Consider the following 24,079-nt stretch of genomic DNA (forward strand, 5'->3'; position numbering starts at 1 on the left):
GCTGCTTGCAGATAGCGAGGCAGAAAGAAGAGACCCTGGTTTGGGATCCTGAGAACAACCTTAACAGGGTGATTCTCAGGACAGCCTGCTTCTGCCTGCTGCTCTGTGGGAGCATCTCTCCAGAGTGGTTTGTGTTTCTGTGGCAGTGACCGAGACACCGAAGATGTGCTGCTCCCATGCTAGAGACCTGCAAGATGGAAGCACCTGAAAGACCCATTAAGCATGGCAGTATCCAGACTCCAGGATGACAGAACAGGAAAGAAGATTGATAAACATTTAAAGACTGTTGATCCTTTGATAGAAGCATTACTACCTTAGCTATATCATGAGAAACTGTCTTTCACTTTAACAATACCTTCCTTTCTGCTACTGTCTTGCCATGACTAAAATGTACCAAGCAAGGGTTCATTCACATTTTCTTCTCACCTGCTACCTGTACTTCTTGATTATGCAAGTATGCCTTCTTAATATCTATGTAATAAAATATTTTAAACACAATAATATTCAAATATTTGCTTATTACACAAAATAATATTGAAACATTGATAACACAAATATATCTGCTTAGCATAATATTATATAACATAATATTTAATATCTGCTTAACATAACATTTTCTCTACTGCTAGTGTTTCAACAGAGTAAAAAACCTGAAAATGTTGCTACAAGATGGGGTCTGAAACCCAGGATGCCCAGGGATCCAAGAAAGCATGGCAACTGCTTGGAGAAAGCAATGCAGCAAGGAAGCCCATTCACCATCAGACCCCAAAAGAATAAAGAAGTTCATCCAGGGGGAAAGGTCTCACTGGCAAGGAGTGGAGGGAAAACAACGATCCTGATCTGTTCAGCTTCAGCTGTGCCAAGCAAGCAACCAGCCAAGACAGCCTTTTACTGCTGGTGAAATACTGCCATTTCAGCTTAAGCAAATAGCCATTGGGAGTCACAGGGAGAGGGAAGGTGAAGAGAAAGTGTGGCCATGTGGCTTATATTCAGGAGATCTGCATGCAGAAGATCTGGGCTCTGTCTCCAGCTCTGCCTCCAGGCTTACTCAACAGCCTGGGGTAAGTTATTGTCTGTCTTTTCTGTTTCTCAGCCAAAGAACAGAAAAAATTGGCCAAGGAAAATAAAGTCTTGATTGCAATGGGAAGTCATGATATATCCAGGATCAACACCCACATTGAATTCCAAGATGCCAAAGAATACTCTGAGCACAACAGATTTATGTTGAAAATATCACCACTGTATTTTAAATTGCAATCTTTCAGGCATACAGCCCTCTCTTCTTCCTCTATCTCCCTCTCCTTTAGTGGGGAAGAAAATAGTTGAACATTTTTTCTTGAGGTGATTATTTTATTCCTTCCAGCAACTAACTGAGCAAGAAAACAGGAAAACTGCAAGTTCCCATCCTGCTCTTCTGACAGCTGATTAGAATACCCAAGGACTTGACATTTGTCTGCAGTTGCCCCCACAACAAAGGAGCTGGAATTGGACTGCGCCCATGCTATATCTCCTGGCACCTGTGGAAGCAATGATGTGCTGAATTAAGCTGGACTGAGAAAGTTACAGATAGCAATGCCTCATCTACTAGGTAAAAGGCAAGAAATAATGCTGGTGATGTAGACATACAGAGCACATGACATGAGTGGCATAGAATTACACTAATCCCTAACCAGATGATGAGATGTGGGGTCTAGCCTAGGAAGAGAGGAAGGTGGAAGACACAAAGAATACATAATACAATACTCATAACACAGGGATAGGGAGAAACCTGGAGTGCTCACACAGCCCATGTGTTCAGGCTGGAGACTGCACAGGGCTGGCATTTCAACCTGTGCGTGGACACCATGTGGGGCTCTGCAGGGGCTGTTGTGATCCATGAATATTCAATGGCTTGAGCCCTGGTGAGCGTGTGGGGAGGAGGACACAGTGCTGTTTGCAGCTGTGATGCACAGGGCAGATCCGCATAGCTGCCATATGTGGAGGCTTGGGCAGGCAGGGATGCAGTTATCATGGGCCTTTCCTCTAACCTGGACAGAATTGCTGCTTTCCAGATCGTTCAACTAGCCTGCCTGCCTGTATGGATTTGCAGGTACTTCAGCAGAGAAGGGAGAAATTCAAATGAGAGAACAAGTACGCTCTTATTCAATGTGCATCTTGTGGTTTTGCAGGTTTTTCCACTGAAAATATTCCTCTGAAGTTTCCTTAGTGACTAAGCCAAAATGGGTCAAAGAGGTATTTGATTCACAGCCTTAGAAAAAACACTTCTGTGTTCTCTTCTCCACCATTATCAGCTCTCTGTGGTATCCACCCAGCACCTTCCCTCACTGACCCTTACCCCTTGCTGCCCACATCACTCCTTGGGCAAGTCCTCTCCCCTCAAAACAGCCTTTGGCTCTTCCTTTCCCTCCTCTTTCATGGTCCTGCAAACCACTGTCCCAGCTGTATCCTTCAGACAATATTTCCTCCACCTGTGTCAACTGTCCCCAAGTCTTTGCCATCCTGTGGGCTGCCATTTGTGGTACTGAGAGGAAGCCATCCTCTGTGGAGGTGATTAAGAGTGACTAAGTCCTGTCATCTGTCCACCAGCAAGTGAGAGTTTGTTTCTAATATTTCTGCCCAGATTTATTGGTTTAGCTTCCTTCCAAATGAACTCCCTTTGGTCCCTCAGCACAAGAGAGACATGGAGTTCCTGGAGCGAGTCCAGCAGAGGACAACAAAGCGGATGAAGGGACTGGAGCATCTCTCTTGTGAGGAAAGGCTGAGGGAGTAGGGCCTGTTCAGGCTCGAGAAGGGATGACTGAAAGAGGACCTCATCAATGTCTGTAATCTGAAAGGGGTGTGTCAAGAGGATGGATTCAGGCTCTTCTCAGTGCTGCCAAGCAACAGGACAAGAGGCAATGGGCAGAAACTCATGCACAGGAAGTTTTATCTGAATATAAGGAAGAATTTCTTTATGGTGTGGGTGACTGAGCGCTGGAGCAGATTGCCCAGAGAGGCTGTGGAGTCTCCCTCACTGAAATATTCAAGAACCATCTGGACACAGTCCTGTGCCATGTGCTCTGGGATGACCCTGCTAGAGCAGAGAGCTTGGACCAGATGACCCCACTGTGGTCCCTTCCACCAGACCCATTCTGTGATTCTGTGAACAGAGGTGTCAGACAGCCATGCCCTCCATCCTTTTATGATAAGGAGGACAATTGATCCTACCATATGTCATTCTAAATCATCACTGTCTCCTCCCTGTCCTGGGAACTCAGGCCCAGCTCAGTGCTGGACTTCTGTGCATGAGATCGGATCTGACTTAGGTGCCATAAAGTTCATTCTGTGACAGCTATAGCTGAGAAATTTAATTTTTTTTTTTTTTATTCAAAGCTGGCAGGATCCCTAGAAGAAAGGAAGAAGTTCAGTCCTGCCTTGCTGTGCTGGTGGTCCACCTCTGCATACTTAAAGCACCAGGGCTGCATGGCCTGGGAGATGTCTCTTCCCTTTGTGCTGCCTCTCACATTTCCCAGCCACTGCCAAGAGCAGGAGCAATGCAGACAAGGCAGACTCACGCAGTGCCTGCTCCTCTCCTTCAGGGTAGGTGCAAAGGTTCTTCAGTCCTTCTGCAGTCAGATCCTCTGCAGCCAGCAGGCCCCCACAGCCAGATCCATAACTCTGTGTGCAGTGGGACTGAAGTGACAAAGCTGAGGCACAGGTTTTCAGACACAATGTCTTGGTTCAACCTACAGCAGATGGGGGCTAGTTCACCTCTAAGCAGCATTTCATTGTTTAATGTCACACACAACGGCTCAGGGGAATAAAATAAAAAAATGTTAGCCCCCTTGCTGAACCTCCAGGTCTCTGTAACATTCTGCTTCTGGAGATGTTCTCCTTTCTCACCAAAGATGGATATGGAATTGCATCTTACACAACACAACCCAATTCCCTGTTCCCTGGGGTAAAGACAGCAGCTCTGACACGTCTCTGCAGCCTCACTTTCCTGTTGGGCACATTGAGCTTTCATCTTAGATAGTTTGAATGTCCTTTGAGTTCAGATGCTGCTGCAGAGCAGGGGTCCTCATACCACAGTATGTCTGCAAAGCTGAGGTGAAAGGGAACCCCTTCATCCTGCCCTCTGTCAATTTGCACCTAGCATTTCCTCCATTTGCAAACCAAACCAGCCTCCCCAGACAGCTCAAAACATCTGGGCCACATACATCACAAGTTCAGCTCAGAGATGACACAACGGGGCACAAGACCCAAAAATAAAACAAACAAGAGATTGACCCATGCACATGATTCTGCCCTTGGTTTCTACCTCAAAAGCCCTATTGCAGTGGCTAAGCCCACCAAAGCTGCACTGCAGAAGCCTTTGAGCACAAGGATTAAGGCAGACCCTCTTATTCCACTGCCACCACATCTGTGTGCAGCACCCCAGGGCTGTCTGTGCTGTCTAAGTCCTGCAAAGTACTGCAGAACAGCTGGAGGAGGAGGAGGAGCAGGAGGAGGCTTTTCCTGTGCCTCGCTTGCGGCTCCTAAATTTGTTGGTTAGATGCAGAGCTCTGTAAGGTGCAGAGGGAATAAAACTCCCCAGTGTACATAAGCTCCTGAAAAGTTATCCCTATAATTAGCTGTGTACACAGCGAGCACAGTCACTGGGGACACTGCTTCTACTCTCAGGCTTGTTTGCAGAACCAGAGCTTCATTCATATCCTATTTTGTTTCCCTGCAGCACTAAGGAAGAGTCACGTCGCTCTGCCCAGTTTCTGCAGCTGGCCAAGACACAGACTTCAGGCACTCGTGCAGCAGGTCAGGGCCCCCACACTCTGATCTGGACCACAGACAGATGTGCATGGCACTGGAAGCACTTACAATGCTAAGACTCCTCACAGATGTCTCCCCAGAAGACCTCCCCTCTCTACCATACTGCAGACAAAGGAATAAACCCTTCCTAGGGAGGGTTTAGGGAGGAGCAAGCTATTGCTGTAAAAAGGAGCAGTTTTCCAACTGAGGGAAAGTGAGCAGGGCTCTTGGCAGGAGATACAGCCCTGCACATTCTAGGGCTGGCACAAAACCAGGAGTTCAAAACCATCACACATCATGAGGATTCTGGAAGGCAGGTGTGAGTTTGCTCTGCCTGGGTTCTGGGCCAGTGGGAGGTGAGCCATCTCTTATCCTCAGAGCTGTAGTGTGACAGGGTCTAGGATGGAACCCTCTGGCTCCCCAGTGTTTCAGAGAGGCTGATCTCTGTGCTCACACCTTCACACAGATCGACACCAAAGCTGCTTCATTCACAAGCTGCTTCATTCCAGCCCAGTGCTACAATCTCTGCCCATTGCCAGGGCAAAAGCAGCAAGGTATTCTGACACCTTAGACCCTTCCCCTCTCTTGGGGCACAGCCTTCAGCTCTTAGCATCTATACTGTACTTCTATAGACTTTTTTCAATGCACAAAAGCCACAAGGGCATCCAGCAGAATTCAGACATATATTTTTATATTTTACCCCTGCACACCCACTCATTCAAAAGGTCATCTGCTGCAGACAGTTCTCATTCCTGGCCATACAGATGGTGAGAGCGTGCCTTGCTCTGATCCACAACAGCCTCTCCTGGGTAAGGTTACTCACTGCAACATCTTAGGCTTATTCACTTTTGCTGCACCATCTCAGACCTGCTTACCTAGTGCTGTTCTGGTCCCAAAGCTTCACAGATATCTCCTATCCTGGTGGAAATATCTGTTGATGATGGGTCTATTTCCATAGGGAAATTCTTAGCAACCAACCTGACTGGTTAGGCATTGCATCAGTTAAACTCAGAGAAAGGAGGTTTTTTGAGCTTATTCACTCGTAAATAGAGACTTTGTCTTTAAGTGAAAGACGAGGGGAGTGGGAAATAACATTTGCATAAAAATTCAGGCCATTCACTTACTGCTTTATTTAGTAAAATAAATGGAAAATTTCATGTGATATCAAGAAACAAATCTGTTTGTAGCATCAGGCAAGGCTGACAGTGGATCCCAGCATGGCACCAAAACCCAAAAGAATGAGGGAAACAGATCCCTGGAACTACTAGCTTTACTTCTGATACTGTCATTTCACTGTGCCACCCTTTGCTCCAACAATGGCACAGAAAGACATATTGTAGGGCAATGCCAGAGGTCCTGAAGTACTGAAAAAAGAGCTCTGGAGCCAACAAATAAGGAGAGAAAAGAGAGAAGAGATTCCTGGAGAGGACAGACAGCATGTATGTACATGGAATGATGATGGGAATCCATGACTGACTTGGCTCAGGAATTGCTGAGCTGTAGGGCAGAGTGAACTCCTCATACACCAGAAACAGACTCTGGCTACAGTCATCCTCTTGGCTGAGAAAGAATCAGAGTTCTTCATTGAGGGGCTTCTCCTCAGATTTGTCTTCTTTCTAAAACACATTAGAGGCATGAAATCAGTTTTGACATTACTTAGTTTCTCAGCATAGGGATAAAGAAAACCAAATAACTCAAATGCCTCCCTCTGCTGTCTATGCCACTGCCCTATCTCTTTTCTGTCACACGACACAAAGACCCTGTGCTACAGGAGGATCAATTTTGACAGAGAGAGAACTTATAACACTGCATGAACATTAAGATTGAATTGTGCCTCTCCCACTGGTAGAGTCCTAAGGCCCTATCTGTACACTCTGTTCTGTAGTCTTCCTGATAGATTTAATTCCTACCCATGCCACTGGTCTCTCTGACCTGCTCTCATATGCTGCCATCCACTACCTCCCTTCTCAGCATCTAAAAGCACCCTTCACTCTGTCTCCCTAACTGTTCCCAAAAGATAGATGCTTCACAGAGTCCTTCATACAGCTGCAGAGGTCAGTCAATTCCTCTTGCTGTACACTAGAAGGCAGATGTCAATGAAGAAAGAGGCTCTGCAAAGACATCCACCTCTGCTCTGCCCTAAATCTAAAGTTTCTCTGATATTCAGGTGGAAATGTACATGAAAGATAAAGTGACAGGTGTGGGGAGGAGTTCAAGGAACTGAAGTAATCTTCTTCAAGAGCCTGGAAAACAATGGCATCAGGATCCCCTTTACCTTTGGCACTCTTTGCAGGAAACGATTACAGAAGTCCTGTACACGCTCAATGGAGATGTCATCCACAGTCAACACTTCGTGCTCATCATCTGGGGTGTGGAATACAGCCAGAGCTGGCAGCTGGGACTTCTTCAGCTGGAAGTACGACAGTACTCGTTCATTGCTCTTCAAATTGCTGTCTAACAGGATAAAGAGAATCTGTGACGGAAATAGGAAAGAAAACGTGAGAAAAACAAAAGCTGAGACAGAGAACAGATCCCCAGACAGTGATCATATGAAGATTAACAGGGATATTTTTATAAAGAGTTTGAGAAAACCATGCATGTTCTGTTAGGACAACGCTTTCCTTGGCCACTATCTAGCAGCTCCATGCAGTACATTTGTCTGTATTTTATCAAGTCCAGACTTACAGTACCAAATAAAATGTCTTCTTTCACAGTCTTTAAAAATATATCTACAGAACGACAGGAGGGCAGTCTCCACTTCTATTCTCTTAATAGGTAAGGAAACAAGAGGTCTTTTCTCTTAACAGCAAATGTCAAAGAAGCTGAATCCTTTCATACTTTCATGCTATTTGGATAAGATCCTCACATCCTTGCAAGACCCAGTGTAAAAGGGGGTTTTGGTCTGGGAAAAATCAAATTCAATTGCAAGAATGTGGGAATGAAGTACAGGCATCAGGAACCTGCAAGGATAAGAACATGAAAGTACCAAAACCAAAGGACATGTTAAAGTGAGCAGAAATGAGGATGCAAGGATTTGGGAAACAGAAGTTTTTGGCAAGACACCGATGTCCATACAGCCCAGCTCAGTGGAGCGTTCAGACCTGAGGAGAGAAGCTCAACATGAATAAGCCAGGATGAGAATGATCTACGGTCATTATTGTGAAATCTATTAAAAAAAATATATATATCAGTTAAACAATTAAATCAGTGAGCTGAATAAATAGAATCCCTCAGCAGATGAGATCCAAGTCAATGAAAAAAACACCCAGCTAACACGTGTAATTTTATCTTCTTTTTCTCTGTGTGATCTACTGGGCCTAGCACATTCAGTGTACCTACGGACAAGGCTATGGCTCCACTTACACAAGAAAAAAGAGTTTAAAAAAAAAAAGGTAATGTAATGTGAAGATTACATGCCCAGTTCCCAGGCTGTGACTAATGTTTTTCTTTCTTTTCAATGAAGAACACTCAAGTTAGTTCCAGACTTGTTTTCTTCTCTAAAAATAAACTTCATAAATACGAAATTCTTTACTTATTAAATTTATGTTGTATAAAAAACAAATATATCTGAAAACTTTCCTAGGCAACAGCCTATTGGGAAGGAGGGATAGTTAGGCTGCTGTAAGCTTTAACTTCAGCTTTAGTGAAATACAGAAACAGGAACAGCACTTTCACTGGATATGTGGCATTCACTGTTTGTAATTTTTCATCCAAAAGCCAACTGTGCCCCAAGAGGAAGAAGCTAGTGAGCAGACAGGTGGTGGTGTACTTCTCCCAGAGCACTTAATTAATCTTTTTGCAGGACAAAACACCAAGCTAGAAAAGGTTCACGTATTTAAGATTCACAGGTCTAGGGACATGATCTAAGAGGCTTTCAGATGGAACAGCAGTATGCAATGTTTTAGGGCTCTCTTTTCAACTAGAAAGCTGGAAACAGAGGCCAGTGTTGGAGGGAAGCACTTTCAGAGTGTCAGTACAGTAAATGGTACTGCATTTTCATGGTGCATTCATTTTGGGTTTCTCTGTAAGAGATTGACTAGACAACAATATTTTTTTAATCAAATGTTAAAGAAGAAGTCATTAAAACAAAAAAAAAAGTATTGTTGCATCACTTCTTATACAAAATCTCTACCACCTTTAAAACAGATGAATAGTATTTTAAAATAGTAATATGAATAAATGTTAGTCAATATTCTTCACTTCATCAAGCTTCCAGACTTTGCTAAAATATCCAAAACTAAAAAGCTGTACATACTTTATCTATGAATACCAAGAATAGAGTAAGAATAAAAGAACAAAAAGGTTGAGGTTTAGAACTCTGAATGCCTTCTTCCTCACAGGAGCAAACAGAAACACACAAACTGGCCCCTCAGCTAGGAAGGCTGAGATGTCATTGTCATTCAGAGTTGCTGACTTGGATCTCTCTAATAACTCCCATTTGGCCCACAGAGCTACAGTGTGCCAAAGTACAGCAAAGTTTCCTTCTCTGCCTGTATTCAAAACATACAGGGAAGAGAGCAATTGCATTTGGCCATTGTAGCTCAGAAGAAGACACCTTAATGCCTGTGAGAATGGTGCATTCCTGGCAGGTCTGTGACATGGGATGGGTCCTCCTTTGGGAGAAGGGCCCAGCTCTGCTGGCTGTGCTCCAGGAGTCCTGCCAGGGCAGGGCTGGTGGTCTCAGGGTCACACCTGTGGGGCAGAAGGTAGGATGTGCTGGCCCAGAGGCCACTAACACTGGAAGGCTGTTCTCCACAGCAGCTGAAAACTGAGAAGGTTTCTCTGTTGTCACATTTCCATGACAAGATGCCATCTGCTGCAACAGGAATTTTCTTATGAGGAATTTATTTTGTTCTGAGATTCCCAGTCAGCTCCAATCATAAAGAATGAACACAGTAACCAGGGAAAATTATATTGACCATGAGGTAGAATTCACACTGCCTAAACTCTGCCATCCGGATGCTAGTCTTTTCTCAGCCAGTTGTCTGTGTAACCTCTACAAGAAGCAGTGACAGGCACTTTATTCCACCTATTTTAGAACAGAAGGAAGCATATGCCTGTCCTTCTCTCTCAGTGCTGAAAAGAGACTAAAACCTTAACTCAGATGACCTAGCAAAGCTAGAATTCACCAAAAACAAATCCCACTTATAATGGCAACTCTAATGTCACTGCTAGAGATCAGTTAGTTCCATCCCAAGCAGAAAATTCACTTTCCATTTCATACCATCCTGTTCAACAGCTGGTTAGGTGTTTTAAATTCTGAGATTATTTCCATGAATTTTTTCATTTTGTAGCAATCTTCTACCTGTGTTCAGAGATCTGCTGCTTCAGGCAGTGAAAGATATCCTGCATTAATGAGAAACCCCTGACACAAAATGTCCCCTTCACACATGATATTTTCTGTGCACCGTCACTTGCAATAAACCACCTTTCATAAATTTTGTGCACTGGTGCTGTCTTGGTGTCTTGACAACTTGATTCCTAGCCCAGTGCTTTTAGAACATCAAGTTTGTGGTAGATACTAAGATATGGAATGCTGTTATTGCCCAGGGAACTAAAGATAATTGCAAATAGCACTGGTAGAAATGATAGAAACCAATTTGCAGAAATGATAGAAACCAATTTGCAATGATAGAAACCAATTTGCCATTGCTTAGTTTTTCCTCCAACAAAGACAAACAGAAAGGACGGTCAAGCCTTATATCCTGTGCTTGACTTTGAACTTCAGAGAGCTGAAGTTCACCGTTTTGTATAAGCAAAAAGATCAAATTCTGATGTCTAAGTAATTTCTTACATCATAGTGCATCAAAGCAAAACAAAAACATCAGTCATTAATTTAAAAAAAGACAGCTATAAAAACAACTTTACTGCAGATATCTGTTAAGTGAGATAAAAAGTCTGTATTTACAGGCTTCTCTGTTTATGGCTAAAAGAGGCATCTCTAAATATTATCTCTCTCAGTTCTGGTGCCATCAGTGTCTGACAAGAATAAAAAATGTACAAATAACTCTTTGCAAGAGAGAGGGCATCATCTTTTCATTTCCGTGGAAGAACTCCTGAAGGACAGGAGGAGTTTCTCAGAATTCATTTCTAAATGGACCTACATCTAAATGAAAAGAGTTTACAAACATCCCTACCCAAATAATTTTGACATTGGAAACCAATTATGTCAGCTGCAACAAAAGCTGCTTTTGTTAGTCCCAACATCACCTTGTTGAGACTTCTGCAAACGTCCATGAGTTACACCAGCTGTAATTATCATGTTATACTCTGACACTGTGGAAACAAAACTGAATATAAGTATTCTAGTTTGGCTCAGCAATGCAAACCCTGACATCTCCTTTCCAGTGCATTTTCTTTCCTTGCCTGGACTCTTGGCAGTACTTTCTCAAATAAGCACATATTTGATTGAAGATCCAAGAAGGCTGGTGGATTTACTCCCACAGCTGCAGTGCTCTGAACTCTGTTAGCTGTTATCCACCCACAACTGTTTCTCAAAAAGTGCTAGAAAACTACCATAATTCTTCTTATTGTGGCCAGGTTCTGCTTGTTTAGCATCATCTACCATTTGCATTTTCATCTCCAACATTTTACAGGGCTCGTGTCCCACAATAAAATCTAGAAAAATCTAGACTGCTCCAGGCACTTACTGTTGCTCCAGGTGCAGTTCAGACTGTTTTCAAATAAAAGTCCTCACCATCCTGCTTCATGGATCCTCCAGCTGAAAAATTCAGCTGCCCCTCAGGCAGGAGTGAAAATATCATAAACCAGAGGTGAAAGGACCATAACCCAGAAACTGGCAGATGAATCACTTCCTCATGTCCATTAACAGTTGGACTCAAACATCTTAGAAGTGTTTTCACACTTCTATAAGTTATTTCACAATTCTATGGTTTTTCTTCACTCTTTGGGGTTGGTCACTCAGCAGCAGCAGCAGCTCCTCTTCATCTCTCCATCCAAGCAACAAGTTTCTCTTTTCCCTCCCAGTGGTGATGACAGTGACAAGGACTGCTCTTCCATCAGCGTGCAGCAGAGATGTGTGACAGGATCAGTACCCCTTCTCCTGCTTGGGATCCTTTTTGAGGCTCTGTTGTGTTCTGCACTGGCTTGGAGAAATACTGCAACACACACCAAGCATCCCCACTCTGTTCTGGCACTCTGCAGTCACTGTGGAGCAGTGCTGGAGGCAGTGGTACGTGCTCACAGGGAGCCTGAACATCTCTCCACTGCACAGCAATGATTCCTTGCTCAAAACACTGGTAGCACTAACCCCTCAGCACCAATCTTTCACCATTATCCCACAGGACAGGAATTACTCACTGGTAATCCTGAAAAAAATTCAAGTCAAGAATCTTGCATTTATTCTCAGACAATCTGCAAGACACTGAAAAGCAAAACCTAATCAATATTTATTATGAAGCAAACCTCAATTAACTTGGTAGTTCCAACAACACAGAACTTCACAAAGGAAAATTAGCCAGCAGGGATCTTCATGGTATTGTGCAGTGGCTGCCACTGATACCCAAACCAATCCAGGTCTTTCTGTAGGAAAAAGCAATGGGGACAAGCCTAAGTGGGCATATCACTCTGCTTACTCCTTACAATCCAGATCTAAAATTCAAGCAGAGGGATCTTAGCTCTCTCTTGCTGCTTTCTAGGAGGACAGTCCAAAGCACAATTTACTCCTCAGAGTGCCACTCCTTCGGGAAAAATAACTTATTAGACTCTAGGTCACTTCATTTCTGTGTCCTCAAGTACCACAGCAATAAAGTGGAAATAATTAGTCAAATCCCCACATCTTTAATGTTTGTACTTTGCTCTGGCAAACTTGTTGACTTATTTGCTTGGAAATGTGCCTGAACAAATTAAAAAACCCCTAGATTTGGCTTGCTGAGAATTCATAAATTGTCTGAACTTCAGTACAACATTTTATCCAATGTTTTGTGAAGTATTTCTAGGAAAATTATAGCTATTTACTCAGATCTAGGCAAGTCACATGAAAACTAGATGCAGCTGCATCAGCAAAGGACAGTGATGCTAAACAGCATTGTGTTGGAAGAAATAGCTGCTGGGTGGAGACCTGGGTGAAGCAGATCAGATTCTGCTTCTCATGGAGAACAGTGTTAATTGTGTCACTTTAACACACATCTCACAATAGATAAATGGAATTTTACAGATAAATGAGTTTTCTTTTATGACTACATATTCATCAAAGCAAAACATTTTTGAAGAGGCCTTTTGATTTTGATGCATAGTTTCTGCCTAGTCTCTTGCCAATGGTTAGGAAAGATGTGAAGGTTCCAAAGCAGTCCTGCCATAAGCAAGTCTCAAGACTTCTGAGATTGCATGGTTCTGAGGTGGTTCCTGAATTTGAAGGTGAGGGTATACTTGATCTATAATCTGTTCCTTCAATACCAAAACCAGATGCATACAGATATTCTAGTTATCAGATCCCAAATCTTTCCAGCTCCACACTTCTCAGAGGAAGACCTCTTTGCGCCTCTCAGCTCATCCTTCCCCACTTCTGTGATACTCTGTCCTCTCTCGTCTGCTGTTCTCCCTTGCCACAAATGCCTTCCTGTTGTTCCCAATCCTCCTTTGCTTGCAAGTTCATTCCTCTGTTCCTTGGACACAAATTCAGCTGTAATCCAGCTGCTGGCAGAGAAGCAGACATCAGATGATTTACTATGTGGGGAGCTCTGTTCCCAGAGGGATGAGATTCAGGCAAAATTTCTCTGAAACACCTCATCTATCTCATCACCTTAGGGTGGGAAATCGAAGGAATAAATTTGCAGCTCCTTTAAAACAGTCATTTCCAGAAGTGAAAGGGTTAAGAAGCACTGACATTATTTGCTATCTGGTCACATATATAAGGCTCCTTGGCATCCTGCAGGCTGTAGGTAGAAATTCACCTCTCACATCAGTAGAGTGCAACTGTTGCCAGACTGCAGAGCAGCAGCTGGGTGTCCTCTCCTAGTAGGAGGGAACAAAACTGGACTAAAAGCAACAAAGTCCACGATGTTTCAGCAAGACAGCAGAGAGCAGGATACACAAGGTATTTTCCCAGCGAGGTGGCAAACTGGCAAAAGGTGAACAGAACCAACCCATCCACTTATTATCCAGATAATCCACTTTTCCTGCTACTTGACCTTTGCTCTCATAATTCACAGAGGAGATTATGCCCTCCCCATTCAGGGCAGAAATCACTGTGTTTTTTCCTTCCCAACAGCCCCTCTTTCTCTGTTTGGACTTACCTTCCCCTTGTAGAGCTCTGCCGCCGCCCGAAACTTGCGCATTCGCTCAGGGTGCTTTGGAGACATCTTGTCTGTGATCAGGAGGAGGTTAAACTGGAGTGAGCTCTGCATCACACCTATTGCTGTCTGCCCAGCACAGAGACAGAAACAGGGCAAGGAGGTTGAGAACACTCAGTTGGCATTGGATGCAGTGTCAGTGGGACATGGCTCAGCTGTGGTTTCTTTGCAAATCAGCATCAAAAGCAGGACAGATTTCTTTAAAGCAGGGGGGATCCAATCCAGGTTCTTTGCAGAAGCTCTCAACCTCCTGGCTTTGCTTATTTCCCAGACAAGAGTCTGAAGACCACAAAGGTCCATCACTGGCCTTAAGATAATTACTGACTAAGCAAGAGGAACAGGAGTAGGGCAGAATACAGGAAGCTGAAGACTAAAGATGTGAAGAGCAAGGCCAGCAAACACCGAATATAAGGTTGTCCTAAATCACTGAGGTCCAGCACCTGTCTGAAATATGAGCAAGAAAGTGGAAAGGATTTGTGGTGTCAAAGCTGGTGTTTGTCCTTGTTTTCTTTCTTTAGTGTTACCCTGTATGTAGGATGGGGATGAGTTCACAGTTTCAGCAGCCTGATGGCCTGCACACTCCTGAGTGCTGAGGATTAAAATTGGCTCTGCTGTCCCACGGTGGGAGAGGACCCTGGGCAAGGGCCACGTGGGCACTACACACTGGCCCTCTGTGAGGAACCAGGGTTGGCACTGCCCAAGAAGCCACGGCACATCTCCACGAACTCTCTCACTCCTCATCTCGCTTCTGTCTGCTTCCTGCAGGCCTGCAGCCTCTCCCTCAAATTAAACAGGAGTGGGGCCAGACCTGCTGCCTCCCTAGTGCCACCGAAACCACAGAGGCACAGACTGTGCCGCTCCCCGCCAGTGGGAGCAGAAAGTTTCCACATGCTCCAGAGTAACAAGGAAGGGGTCAGGGAGTGCGTGCTGGCAAGGGCCGTGAATAACAGAGCATCTAGACTTTGGCAAAGGAGACTCTGCTGTTACCTTAATATTTATCAGATATTTTCTATCCCTTCACTTTATTGATGGTGTGCAACTGAGGCAGGGAACAGTAGAGGGGTTGCAAGCTAAGCTGGAAAGCATTAGAGGACTTCATGGGGGAGGATGAGGCTGAAGGTGAGGATGAAGCCAGCCAGCACCAAGGCCCTTGACAAGGCTGGGGTGAGAGTGGACAAGGAGGGAGCAGCAGTTCCTCCAGCCACTCTGCACAAAGGTGTGCTTGTCCACACAGCCTTGTGTAAGAGCAATCAGCAGAGCTCATCAGCAGGGCTGGATCACATCTGGCTCTCCTGAAAAGCCCACAGGGTAAACATTGCCTAAAAAATCCTAAAGTATGTAGGAGAAACAGTAAGGGCCCCAGGATGGGGAGAGAAACTCTTGGCAGCACTTGGTGCGAACCATGTGACCCCATTATCTGCTGACCTGCAGCATTTTTGGATGCAAACAGCATATGCACTGGGAATAAATATTTATGAAAAACCAAGCTACCTTAGGGAAGCTGGGAGGGCTTTGGGCCAGTGACTGCAGGAAGCACTGTTAATTGCAGCACCTTGATAGAGCTCCACAGCATCTGGGAAAAAAACTGTAACAACATCTGTACTGACAATCAGGGTGGAGGGGACCAGCTGAACAGCTGAGGAATTCTCAGTCAGGGAGACAGCCTGGGTGCCAAACAGGACACCATGCAGTGAGAGCCCAAAGCACCAACAGAAATGCATAAAGAAATTACATTGTCCCATGAATTGCAAAAGAATCTAATAGGGGCTCCAAGGTTTCAGAAGATCTGGGAAATTAGGAAGATGAGAACATCATCCCTGCTGATGTGACTCGGATATTCTTAAAGGGCTGTTAGGCCAAGGGAGCAGGATATAGCAGTCCCCAGAAATAATGTGTGATTTTAAAATATGTTTTTCCCTTTTGAAGATGAAAAAACAAAAACAATTTTGTTTTTGGTTTTGGGGTTTTTTTGTTACAGATAAAAAACCCAAACTCCTACAATATTTCATTGGGGGAAAAAAAAAGTTAAATTTCAAAACAAAACTCACATTGGGTCTCTTAGATGATCCTTGAGTTTATCTTAAAAATGGTATAGCACTGCAACAGATTGGGCCGTTCTTCCCTGATACAAGCGGAGCCTGGTCAGCACTGTTATAGCCATCCAGAAGGCCACAAAATACCCCATCAGCAATGATAAAGTCTCAGCCTTGCAGCAGCTGAGGCTTCTAGTACCTTTGACTCCACAGCAATGAGACCAAGGAACTGCTAAGAATTCAGAAGAACCTAAATCCTTGGTCAGCCTCTACAGCAGGGAGGAGTGCTGGGACCCTGCCACTGCCAGTCAGATGGGTGAGCCAATGAAGATGGCCAACATGGAAGCATTCTAAGCCTGATTTTGTGTGTGTTGGTTGGTGGGTTGGTTGGTTGGTTGGTTTGTTTGTTTGTTTGTTTGTTTTGGTGCTGGTAGTTGTTGTTGAACTGATTAATTCCGGAGGAAGGATGGAAGGGATGGGAAATATTTTGCTTGGGAAGTTCCCAACCCATTCTTGAATATGCATTCAAATATTTGGGCTTGCATCAAGCCCTATGTGCTGAGTGATGCAGAAATCCTGCCTTCTGAGAGCAGGTCATTTGAGCTTCCATGATTCTCAGGGCTCACCAAAGAAAGGGCATTCTGGCTGAGCTGGCTCCGCAGGCATGGCACAACACAGCAAATGCCCATGGGAGGAAGCAGCACTGCATGCAGAGTAGTAAGAAATTGAGTTCTCTGCCCCTCAACATCCCAAATTTACTGGAAAGCCAAAGGAGCTGTGATGAGTCCCTTCCTCTCCCCCACACTCTTGCCACAGGAAATCTGCTTCTAGTCCACATGTGGAGCAGCACTGAAGAGCTGTGTGGCTTCCCCAGTCCCATCCACACCCTTGCTCTGACCCTCACATACATCTGATATGCAAACTGGGGCCAGAGGATACCAAGAGAAGAAGGCCAAGCGCGAGGGTGAGGACTGCAGGGAGCTGGTATTTACCACAGGGTTGTACTCTGTCACCAGACGGAGCTCATTCATCCGAACAAAGCGAATCAGCTTCTTGGCATCAACCTCTCTGTTGTTCATGTCCAGGTCCCGCCGGTCATTGTCCACCTGAAGGCAGGCAAAGACACCTACAGTCACAGCTGTCCTCTCCTCCCAGCACCTCCTCCAGAGGCACTGATTGCACTCTCTCACAGAGACACCTACCCCCTGGGACACCACCATCCTCTCTCCCACACTGCACAATCCCCACCTCTTCTAGAGGTCTACAACCTACAGGAACGAGCCTGCACTTTGAGATAAGGATCTCCCAGCCTTCTCCAGCCTCCCAAGGACAAGGCAAACTCATGGTATAACAGAAATCTCTTAGGACTCCAGATATCCCTATATTACCAGCTCTCGGTGCACTGGAGACAGGGAGAATTAGCTGACAAACTATTCTAGGCATTGTGGAGAAAGGTCATTAAACAGTCTAACTCCTCACATCAATACTGGCTTTACATCCCTTTTAAACATCCTCATCTGCTTATTCTGTTTCTTCTACAAGTAATAAACATTGGCATCGCCCGGTATGGAATTCCTGGAAACATTGTGCAAGCAGGAAATCTCTCCAATAAAAAGAGGATTTTTCTTCCAGTACAGCAGGAAAGAAAAAAAGAAAAAAAAAAGAAAAAAAAGAAAAAAAAAATTAAGCCCAGCATATTTTAGCTTTAGAGGAAAATTCATCCTGCCACACATCTCCCCACACTTCATCCTCTCAAAATGATGTGATTTTATTGAGATTTTCATGACCTGATAAACAGAAAAAAAAAAGCAGGCAACCACTGAATGATAGCAATACACTAGAGTTCAAGGGCAGAGTTCCTGTGCAGTACCACCACAGGATGTGACGGAGTTAAGCCATGGGGCAGTGGTCTCTGACATGAAGTAGGATCAAAGTTTGGGATTTGAAAGCCATTGATACATATGTTGAATAAGGTTCTTGGGGCTGAGGAGCAGTCCACATTCACACCCCAGATTTTATTCTCTGCATGTGGACGACATCTGAAAATTCTTGTGTTAGTTTTTCCAGTGGTGTGCAGACATCTAAAGTAATTTTTGCTGTTCTGTGGTCATTGGCAAGGTTTTTGATACCAGTCACCTGCCCTGTCTGACAACACAAGCTGGTGATTTTCAGACTGTGTGGCCTGATTCCTCTCACAGAATTTGCTCCTGCCCAACATGAAAGGGCAGCTCTGCTCAAGTACATCAGAACAGGACAGTGCAACACCTGGGCGGGTGAGATCACACAGGCCTTAAGAACCAATCTAAAGCAGCCTGGACTCTACAGAAAGTCTTCTCTTAGCTTTCATGGGCTTCTGGAAACCTCTGACTCCCATCTGGGGATCATAACACCTTGAATCAGCACTCAACATTCATGTTTTTAAGAAAATAAGGCTGGAAAATAGCCTGCATTTAATAGTTGAAGCTCTAGTCAAAATGTCTTCATCACTCCATATAATTAGGTTGTTAGCATCTGTTAACTATGTTCTTTTTAGATCTATCAGGATTTCTTACTGGAATAAATCTGTTTCTTTCCCCTATATACAAAGAAGTCTCACCAGCTGACACAGTCCCTCCTACTACTGTAATTATGGTTTAAACTTCTAAGCATTGTAAGTGTTTCATACACTGCAAAGGCAAAGAAAAAAATTTGTCTATGCCTCTGATTCACTTCTATCCTGGTGACGCATCTTTGTATCCTTCAAATGAGTGTTTGATTCCAAGTTCCTGTATCCGTTCTTTTAAAATTCCTTTTTATCTCTGACCTCTTACTCCTACACATTATTCATCAGAGGATAAAAGAAAAAATAATGTGTCTGATAATTTAAGAAAAACTGACAAACAGACAAGTGAATTGTCAACCATTGAACCTGACTATTGTATTATTTTCTTGGCTGTTTTTTTTTCCATATTAAATAAGAGTTCAGTTGCAAAAACTTGACTCCAAACAAAGAATATTCAATATAATACAAATTCCAACAATTCAAACAATTTATTTTATCAAACTCTCTCCCAGTGCAGTCATCCTCACTATCTGCACAGTGCAAAAACAACGGATCTTTTCAAAATTTTTGGAAGAAAACCACAATGACTAATAACCAAAATTGAAATGGGTGTTGCTTAAAATTGCAACAGCTAGCAAATAAAAGGTTAAATAAAAGGACCTGCCCAACTATTGCTCACTCTTAGATCATTCTTTTTTTAATTATTTGGATAATATCAGTGGTAAACATGGTGCAGGAAATGATGAGGGTGAAAAAAGAGAACAAACTGTCCAATCTTTGTACAAGCTGGATCTACAACTTGGCCAAGCTGCCATATTTAGTTTCCCTAGAACATGTGGTGTGTGCCCATTTCTCCCCACCTCGAGCACTTAGAGGTCTGCTGTCACAACACTCCATGGCTTTTAGGACATCTTGTGCTGTCTGGGGCCCTGTTCCCCTTCAGACACACCTACCTCTGCAGTTTTCAACTGCCATGCTTGTGCAAGAAGGAGCAATGTGGGGAAATTGATGTAACTAGTAGAATACTTGCTCTTAACTTTTCTTGGTACTTTTGCAGCAGGCACATGGCCCTTCCCAGTACCATCTCCTTAAATTTCAGCAAATATAGCTGCATTGAGGTTACATTGAGCTACCTGCACTTAGAGCTGGAGTCAACAGGGATATGATCTAGCACAGCATCCATCCCTAAGAAACTCCAAAGCAAGATTTCTAATGCCTAAAGCATATTTAGGAAATTAATCTGCAAACCACAGTGTAGGGTGGCACAGCATCTCTTAACTGCAGAGATGTGTCTGGATGTGTTTTCTATCTCATTGGAAAAGTTTTGTACCCTAGGAGACAGCTTTGCCTGCCTGAAGTGACACTTGCCAAGTTTTGGTATCAAGCCTGCTGTGTTGATCCATTGTGACATGGACTCTAGACGCTTTTCATGTGTCTCAGGACCTTTTCCAAAACCACAGAAACCCCATCCAAGTTAATGCCAAGCTGTGGGCAGGTCATGTAGAAACACAGGCATTGCTCTTTGCAGAGCTCTGGGTACTGAACCAGATCCGTAGGGCAAACACCTAAATAGAAGAATCATACCAGGTAATTAACGCTCCATATCTCAGTGACAGGCACTCTGCAGTTGAAAAGCAAAAGCCTTTTTTGGGGCAAGAAGAGGGATGTACTTTGAGGTGGACAGGCAGCCTGACTGCCAATGACAACCCTATTTTTGTCTTGCCCTAAGGAGAGATGAGTTTTATGCTTTTTACTGCTGTATACACCTTGGACGTACTGCTGTATGTCCAAGACCCTCTCCCACCCACACCAGCGCGCGGGGGGACCCGGAACCAGACCCTTATTCTGGAGACGCCGGTTTTTCCCTGCAGCGTGTTCCCGGGAGGGAGCGGCTGGCGATCCCCCCGCCACGCCGCGGGCCCACGCACCCTGCGGAACAGCGCCACGGTGTTCTCCGAGGCGCCGTAGCGGGACAGGACGGCGGCGCTGCTGCTCAGGCCGAAGGGCACCTCCGCGATCTCTCCGGCCGCCAGGCGAAACTGCTCCGCTTCGGGGCTCCGCGGGTCCTGCGGGGCACAGCGGGACGGTCAGCGGCCGAGCCCCAACGGAGCCCCGGGGACCGCCCGGGCACCGGCACCGGCACCGGCACCGGCACCGGCACCGGCACCGGCACCGGCACCGGCACCGGCACCGGGCGGCACGAGCGCGACACCTGCCGGCCGCTCGGGAGCGCGGGCGGGCTGCTCCGGGATCCTGGAACCTGCCAGGATGGTGCTGAGCCCTTGGGCACTCATCAGAGCATAGGTGTAGCTAGTTAAAAAAACTATATCGTCTATATCTATATCTATATCTATATCTATATCTATATCTATATATCTATATCTATATCTATATCATCTATATCTATATCTATCTATGAGCCTGTATGTGTAAGTGTGCGTTTCTAAAATACATACATATCTATAAACGTCGCCATTTTTATGCTAACCTTGATGCTAGAGTCAGGGGGTTACAATTTTCAACACCTTGCATTATCAGTACCGTGGCTCCTTTCGAAAGGATATCTTAGGTGCATTTTGTAAAAAAGTAGTTAATTCAGGTTATGTGCAATTTCTCAGCTTTTTGAGGTCCATTCTCTTTCTTGCAGAAAGCATTAACTACTACTGTCCTTTGCCTGTGTTAAAGCATTCCTTGCTATTCCCGTTCCCAACTTTTTAGTGATGTATTTTTGATACTTCTATTTATTGGATATAAATTCTCAAGACATGGTCTCTGCTTGGAAATTGGTTTGTTTTTCTTTTTAGTTTGAACTGTCAGCTCAGCTGTTTGTGAGCCCAGAGAGAAGGGAAAACAAAATTCTTTGTTCATTCCAAAGAAAAACATCTCTCATGACCTGTTTTGGAAATGCCAGCGCATCAACATTGCTCTGGTGAGAGCGCTAAAGCCTAGGGTGGGAATAATCTCGCTGAGTTTTGGAGCATTCCTGGGAAACCTGGGGTTTAATCAGGCCGAGCATGGCCCTTTCTCAGAGACACGCGGGGTTGCTGGAGCAGTGTGCTGTGTTTCCATCACGGCATGCTGTTCCCAGTCAGGGAGGCCGTGCTCATTATACGGGAATCATGCCGAGCCACATGCTGCAGTGAACTGAAGGGCTGCAGCAGAGAAATAATTTATGGTGAGCAGAGAACATGGGCTTTATTTGGATGAATCTACTTTCAGGCCGAGAGCCAAGCCTTCATGGCACACACACGTCTTTATCTCCCGTTCAAATGCAGCCCGGCCATGCTTCAGGCACAGAATGCCCGAGATGTGGCTGGCTGCTGCCTCCTGCTCCTGGCGGCTGGGGCTGCACGGCAGCAGCCTGCTGTCTGGCTCTGAAGAATGCAGTCCTGCAGAGGGAGGTCACTGTGGCACAGGACAAAAGGAGCCGTGTCCCTGCTTAGCTCGGGAGGAGGCTCTGGGTACAGCTCTGCCGCAAGCCCAGCCAGCTACCCTCGGGGAAGGAGGCGTCTCGGCACTTCCATTCTGCGTGTGCAGATTGCCTGGCTGCTTTGCACAGCTTCAGCGCTGCAAGAGCAACCCCCAAGGAGCTCCAATTGCCTGCAGGCACCGAAGCCGAGGCGGCTGGTGCTCTGTGATCAGTGCTTACCCGGCCCCTGGGGCACAAGGCTCACAGCTCACAGACTTGTTGCTGCCCGCACTGCGCAGGCAGCACCGTCGGTTCTCACTCTCTGGTGGGCTGGGAGGTGCCGCTGCCCTGTACCAAGGGCACGATGCCCTCCCTAGGCTGCCCTCCAACCCCAGGCACAGGGCAGAAGGACAAAGGTGCTTGCAGAAGGACCTGGTTCTGAAAGTCTGAAGCCTTCTCTGACATGAGGCAGCGAAAGCATGGAAAAAGGTGCAATTTGGGGACCTTAAAAGCAATAAGGATCCTGTGAAAGAGGCCGCTATTTTACAGTGCTGTAGCTCAATAAATATTTTCCTTTTATTTTCTGAGGAAAAATACTCGTGACATTTGGAGGGGGCAAGGGACTCAGCTGTCACTCAGTTTTGAATTCAGCGGAATTTGGATAAAAAGAGACAGAGATCTCAAGGGTATCTACTACTACTCTGGGGAACAAAGAAGTGAAACAGAGACCATGCCTACATCCTCCCTACGAAGAGGCTGCAGCCTGAGCCCAAACCCTCTCGGACTTCAGCAGACCTGCACTATCACTTCTCCCTGAGACTTGGCTTCCTCATCCCTATCACACAGGCAGTGCTTTACTCTGTCTTTGCTGACTACAGCAAATAACTGACCTTCCCATTCACCCCTCACCAACACTGTTTCTCTACCATGTACATTTCTTTGTTTCTTCCCCTGCAGCATTTCCCTCTCTCCTGCTCCAGGGCTCCTACAACCTTACAGCCTCCTTCATCTTCCTCCCTTACTCCATCTCTTTTTCCATGCACAGACCAAATTCCCTGTGCTCTCTCTGTGACCCATCACCGAATCCCTCCACATGCCTGTCACAGCCCCAGCACCTTTTGGGACAACAGCTGCCTTTGGCAGGTGCTTACACCACATCCAGCCTCATGCTCTCATCAGGGTGGGATAGAGCTCACAACTGGCAGAGGGAAGGTGCTGTGAACACACCTGGAAGAATCCAATGACTGCCACCTCTGCACCACTGATGAAGGCTTCGGCATCTGGGATGCTGTTTAACAGGACAGGTTTCTCTGTGGCGCTGGCTGTGCCTGCAGAGCAAAGGTCAGGGTGGGCAGAGTGCACACAAGGAGCAGCTCAAAGAGGATCCCCCCAATACACACACAAGCATCCCAACCTTACAAGCTCACCCACACACCTCTCTTGCAAGCTCAACACGTTTGTGCAGCAAACCTTGGATAAGGAAGACTCCCTGAAGCAGACCCAGACTTTCCCCAAGGCGGGAAGAAAGCTCACTTACTGTGGGATGCAGAGTCACTCCCTCCAGCACAGCCTGCTGGGGAGCATCTGGTGAGCAGGATAACAAAGAGGCACGGGAAGATGGATGTGCCCATGGTGCCAGCTCGCCTTCTCCTCGCCATGCCACCCTGCTCCTGTCCTCTCCTCGGTGAGACACGTCAGCTGCTGTGGGGACCCACAACCTTCCTGGGGCGGTGGGAAGGGAGCAGCTGGCCCAGGGCAAAGGCCTCAGCTCCTGAGATAACTGCCTGGCTGGAGAAAGCCCCTCCCTGCTGTGCAGGAATCAGCCTTGGAGAGCTGCACCAACACGCCGTGGTGCATCCTCACCCACAGCACTGGACTTCACAGCTGCCCGGCACCTTTGTGACCAGACACCCCAGCTAGGCTAAGAACATCCCTCTCCAGGTGCTGGATCCCAGAGGCTGATGTTCCCTTGTGCTTGGCCAGCAGGCTAGCCACAAGG

General features: G+C 45.6%; 1 protein-coding gene across 1 annotated transcript; it reads right to left on the bottom strand.

Annotated features, from left to right (window-relative positions):
* Positions 1–5,971: 5,971 nt before the first annotated feature.
* Positions 5,972–23,738, bottom strand: ERP27 (endoplasmic reticulum protein 27). Its single transcript, XM_041474427.1, has 7 exons — positions 23,618–23,738; positions 23,308–23,408; positions 20,600–20,737; positions 17,122–17,235; positions 14,040–14,165; positions 7,061–7,258; positions 5,972–6,401 (listed from the first exon to the last, which is right to left on the bottom strand). The coding sequence occupies exons 1-7, from the start codon at positions 23,736–23,738 to the stop codon at positions 6,357–6,359; spliced, it is 843 nt and encodes a 280-aa protein (XP_041330361.1). The 3' UTR covers positions 5,972–6,356.
* Positions 23,739–24,079: the final 341 nt, after the last annotated feature.

Source organism: Pyrgilauda ruficollis, unplaced genomic scaffold (assembly GCF_017590135.1).
Source record: "Pyrgilauda ruficollis isolate IOZ18807 unplaced genomic scaffold, ASM1759013v1 scaffold32, whole genome shotgun sequence".
Taxonomy (NCBI): domain Eukaryota; kingdom Metazoa; phylum Chordata; class Aves; order Passeriformes; family Passeridae; genus Pyrgilauda; species Pyrgilauda ruficollis.

What these genes read in the sequence shown, in the direction of transcription:
- ERP27 (XM_041474427.1), bottom strand. Translation starts at nt 23,738, where the DNA reads ATGGCGAGGAGAAGGCGAGCTGGCACCATGGGCACATCCATCTTCCCG. An exon ending in GAGTGACTCTGCATCCCACA is followed by an intron (nt 23,409 to 23,617) that starts GTAAGTGAGCTT and finishes TTTGCTCTGCAG; the next exon opens with GCACAGCCAGCGCCACAGAG. An exon ending in CCGTGGCGCTGTTCCGCAGG is followed by an intron (nt 17,236 to 20,599) that starts GTGCGTGGGCCC and finishes GCCTGCCTTCAG; the next exon opens with GTGGACAATGACCGGCGGGA.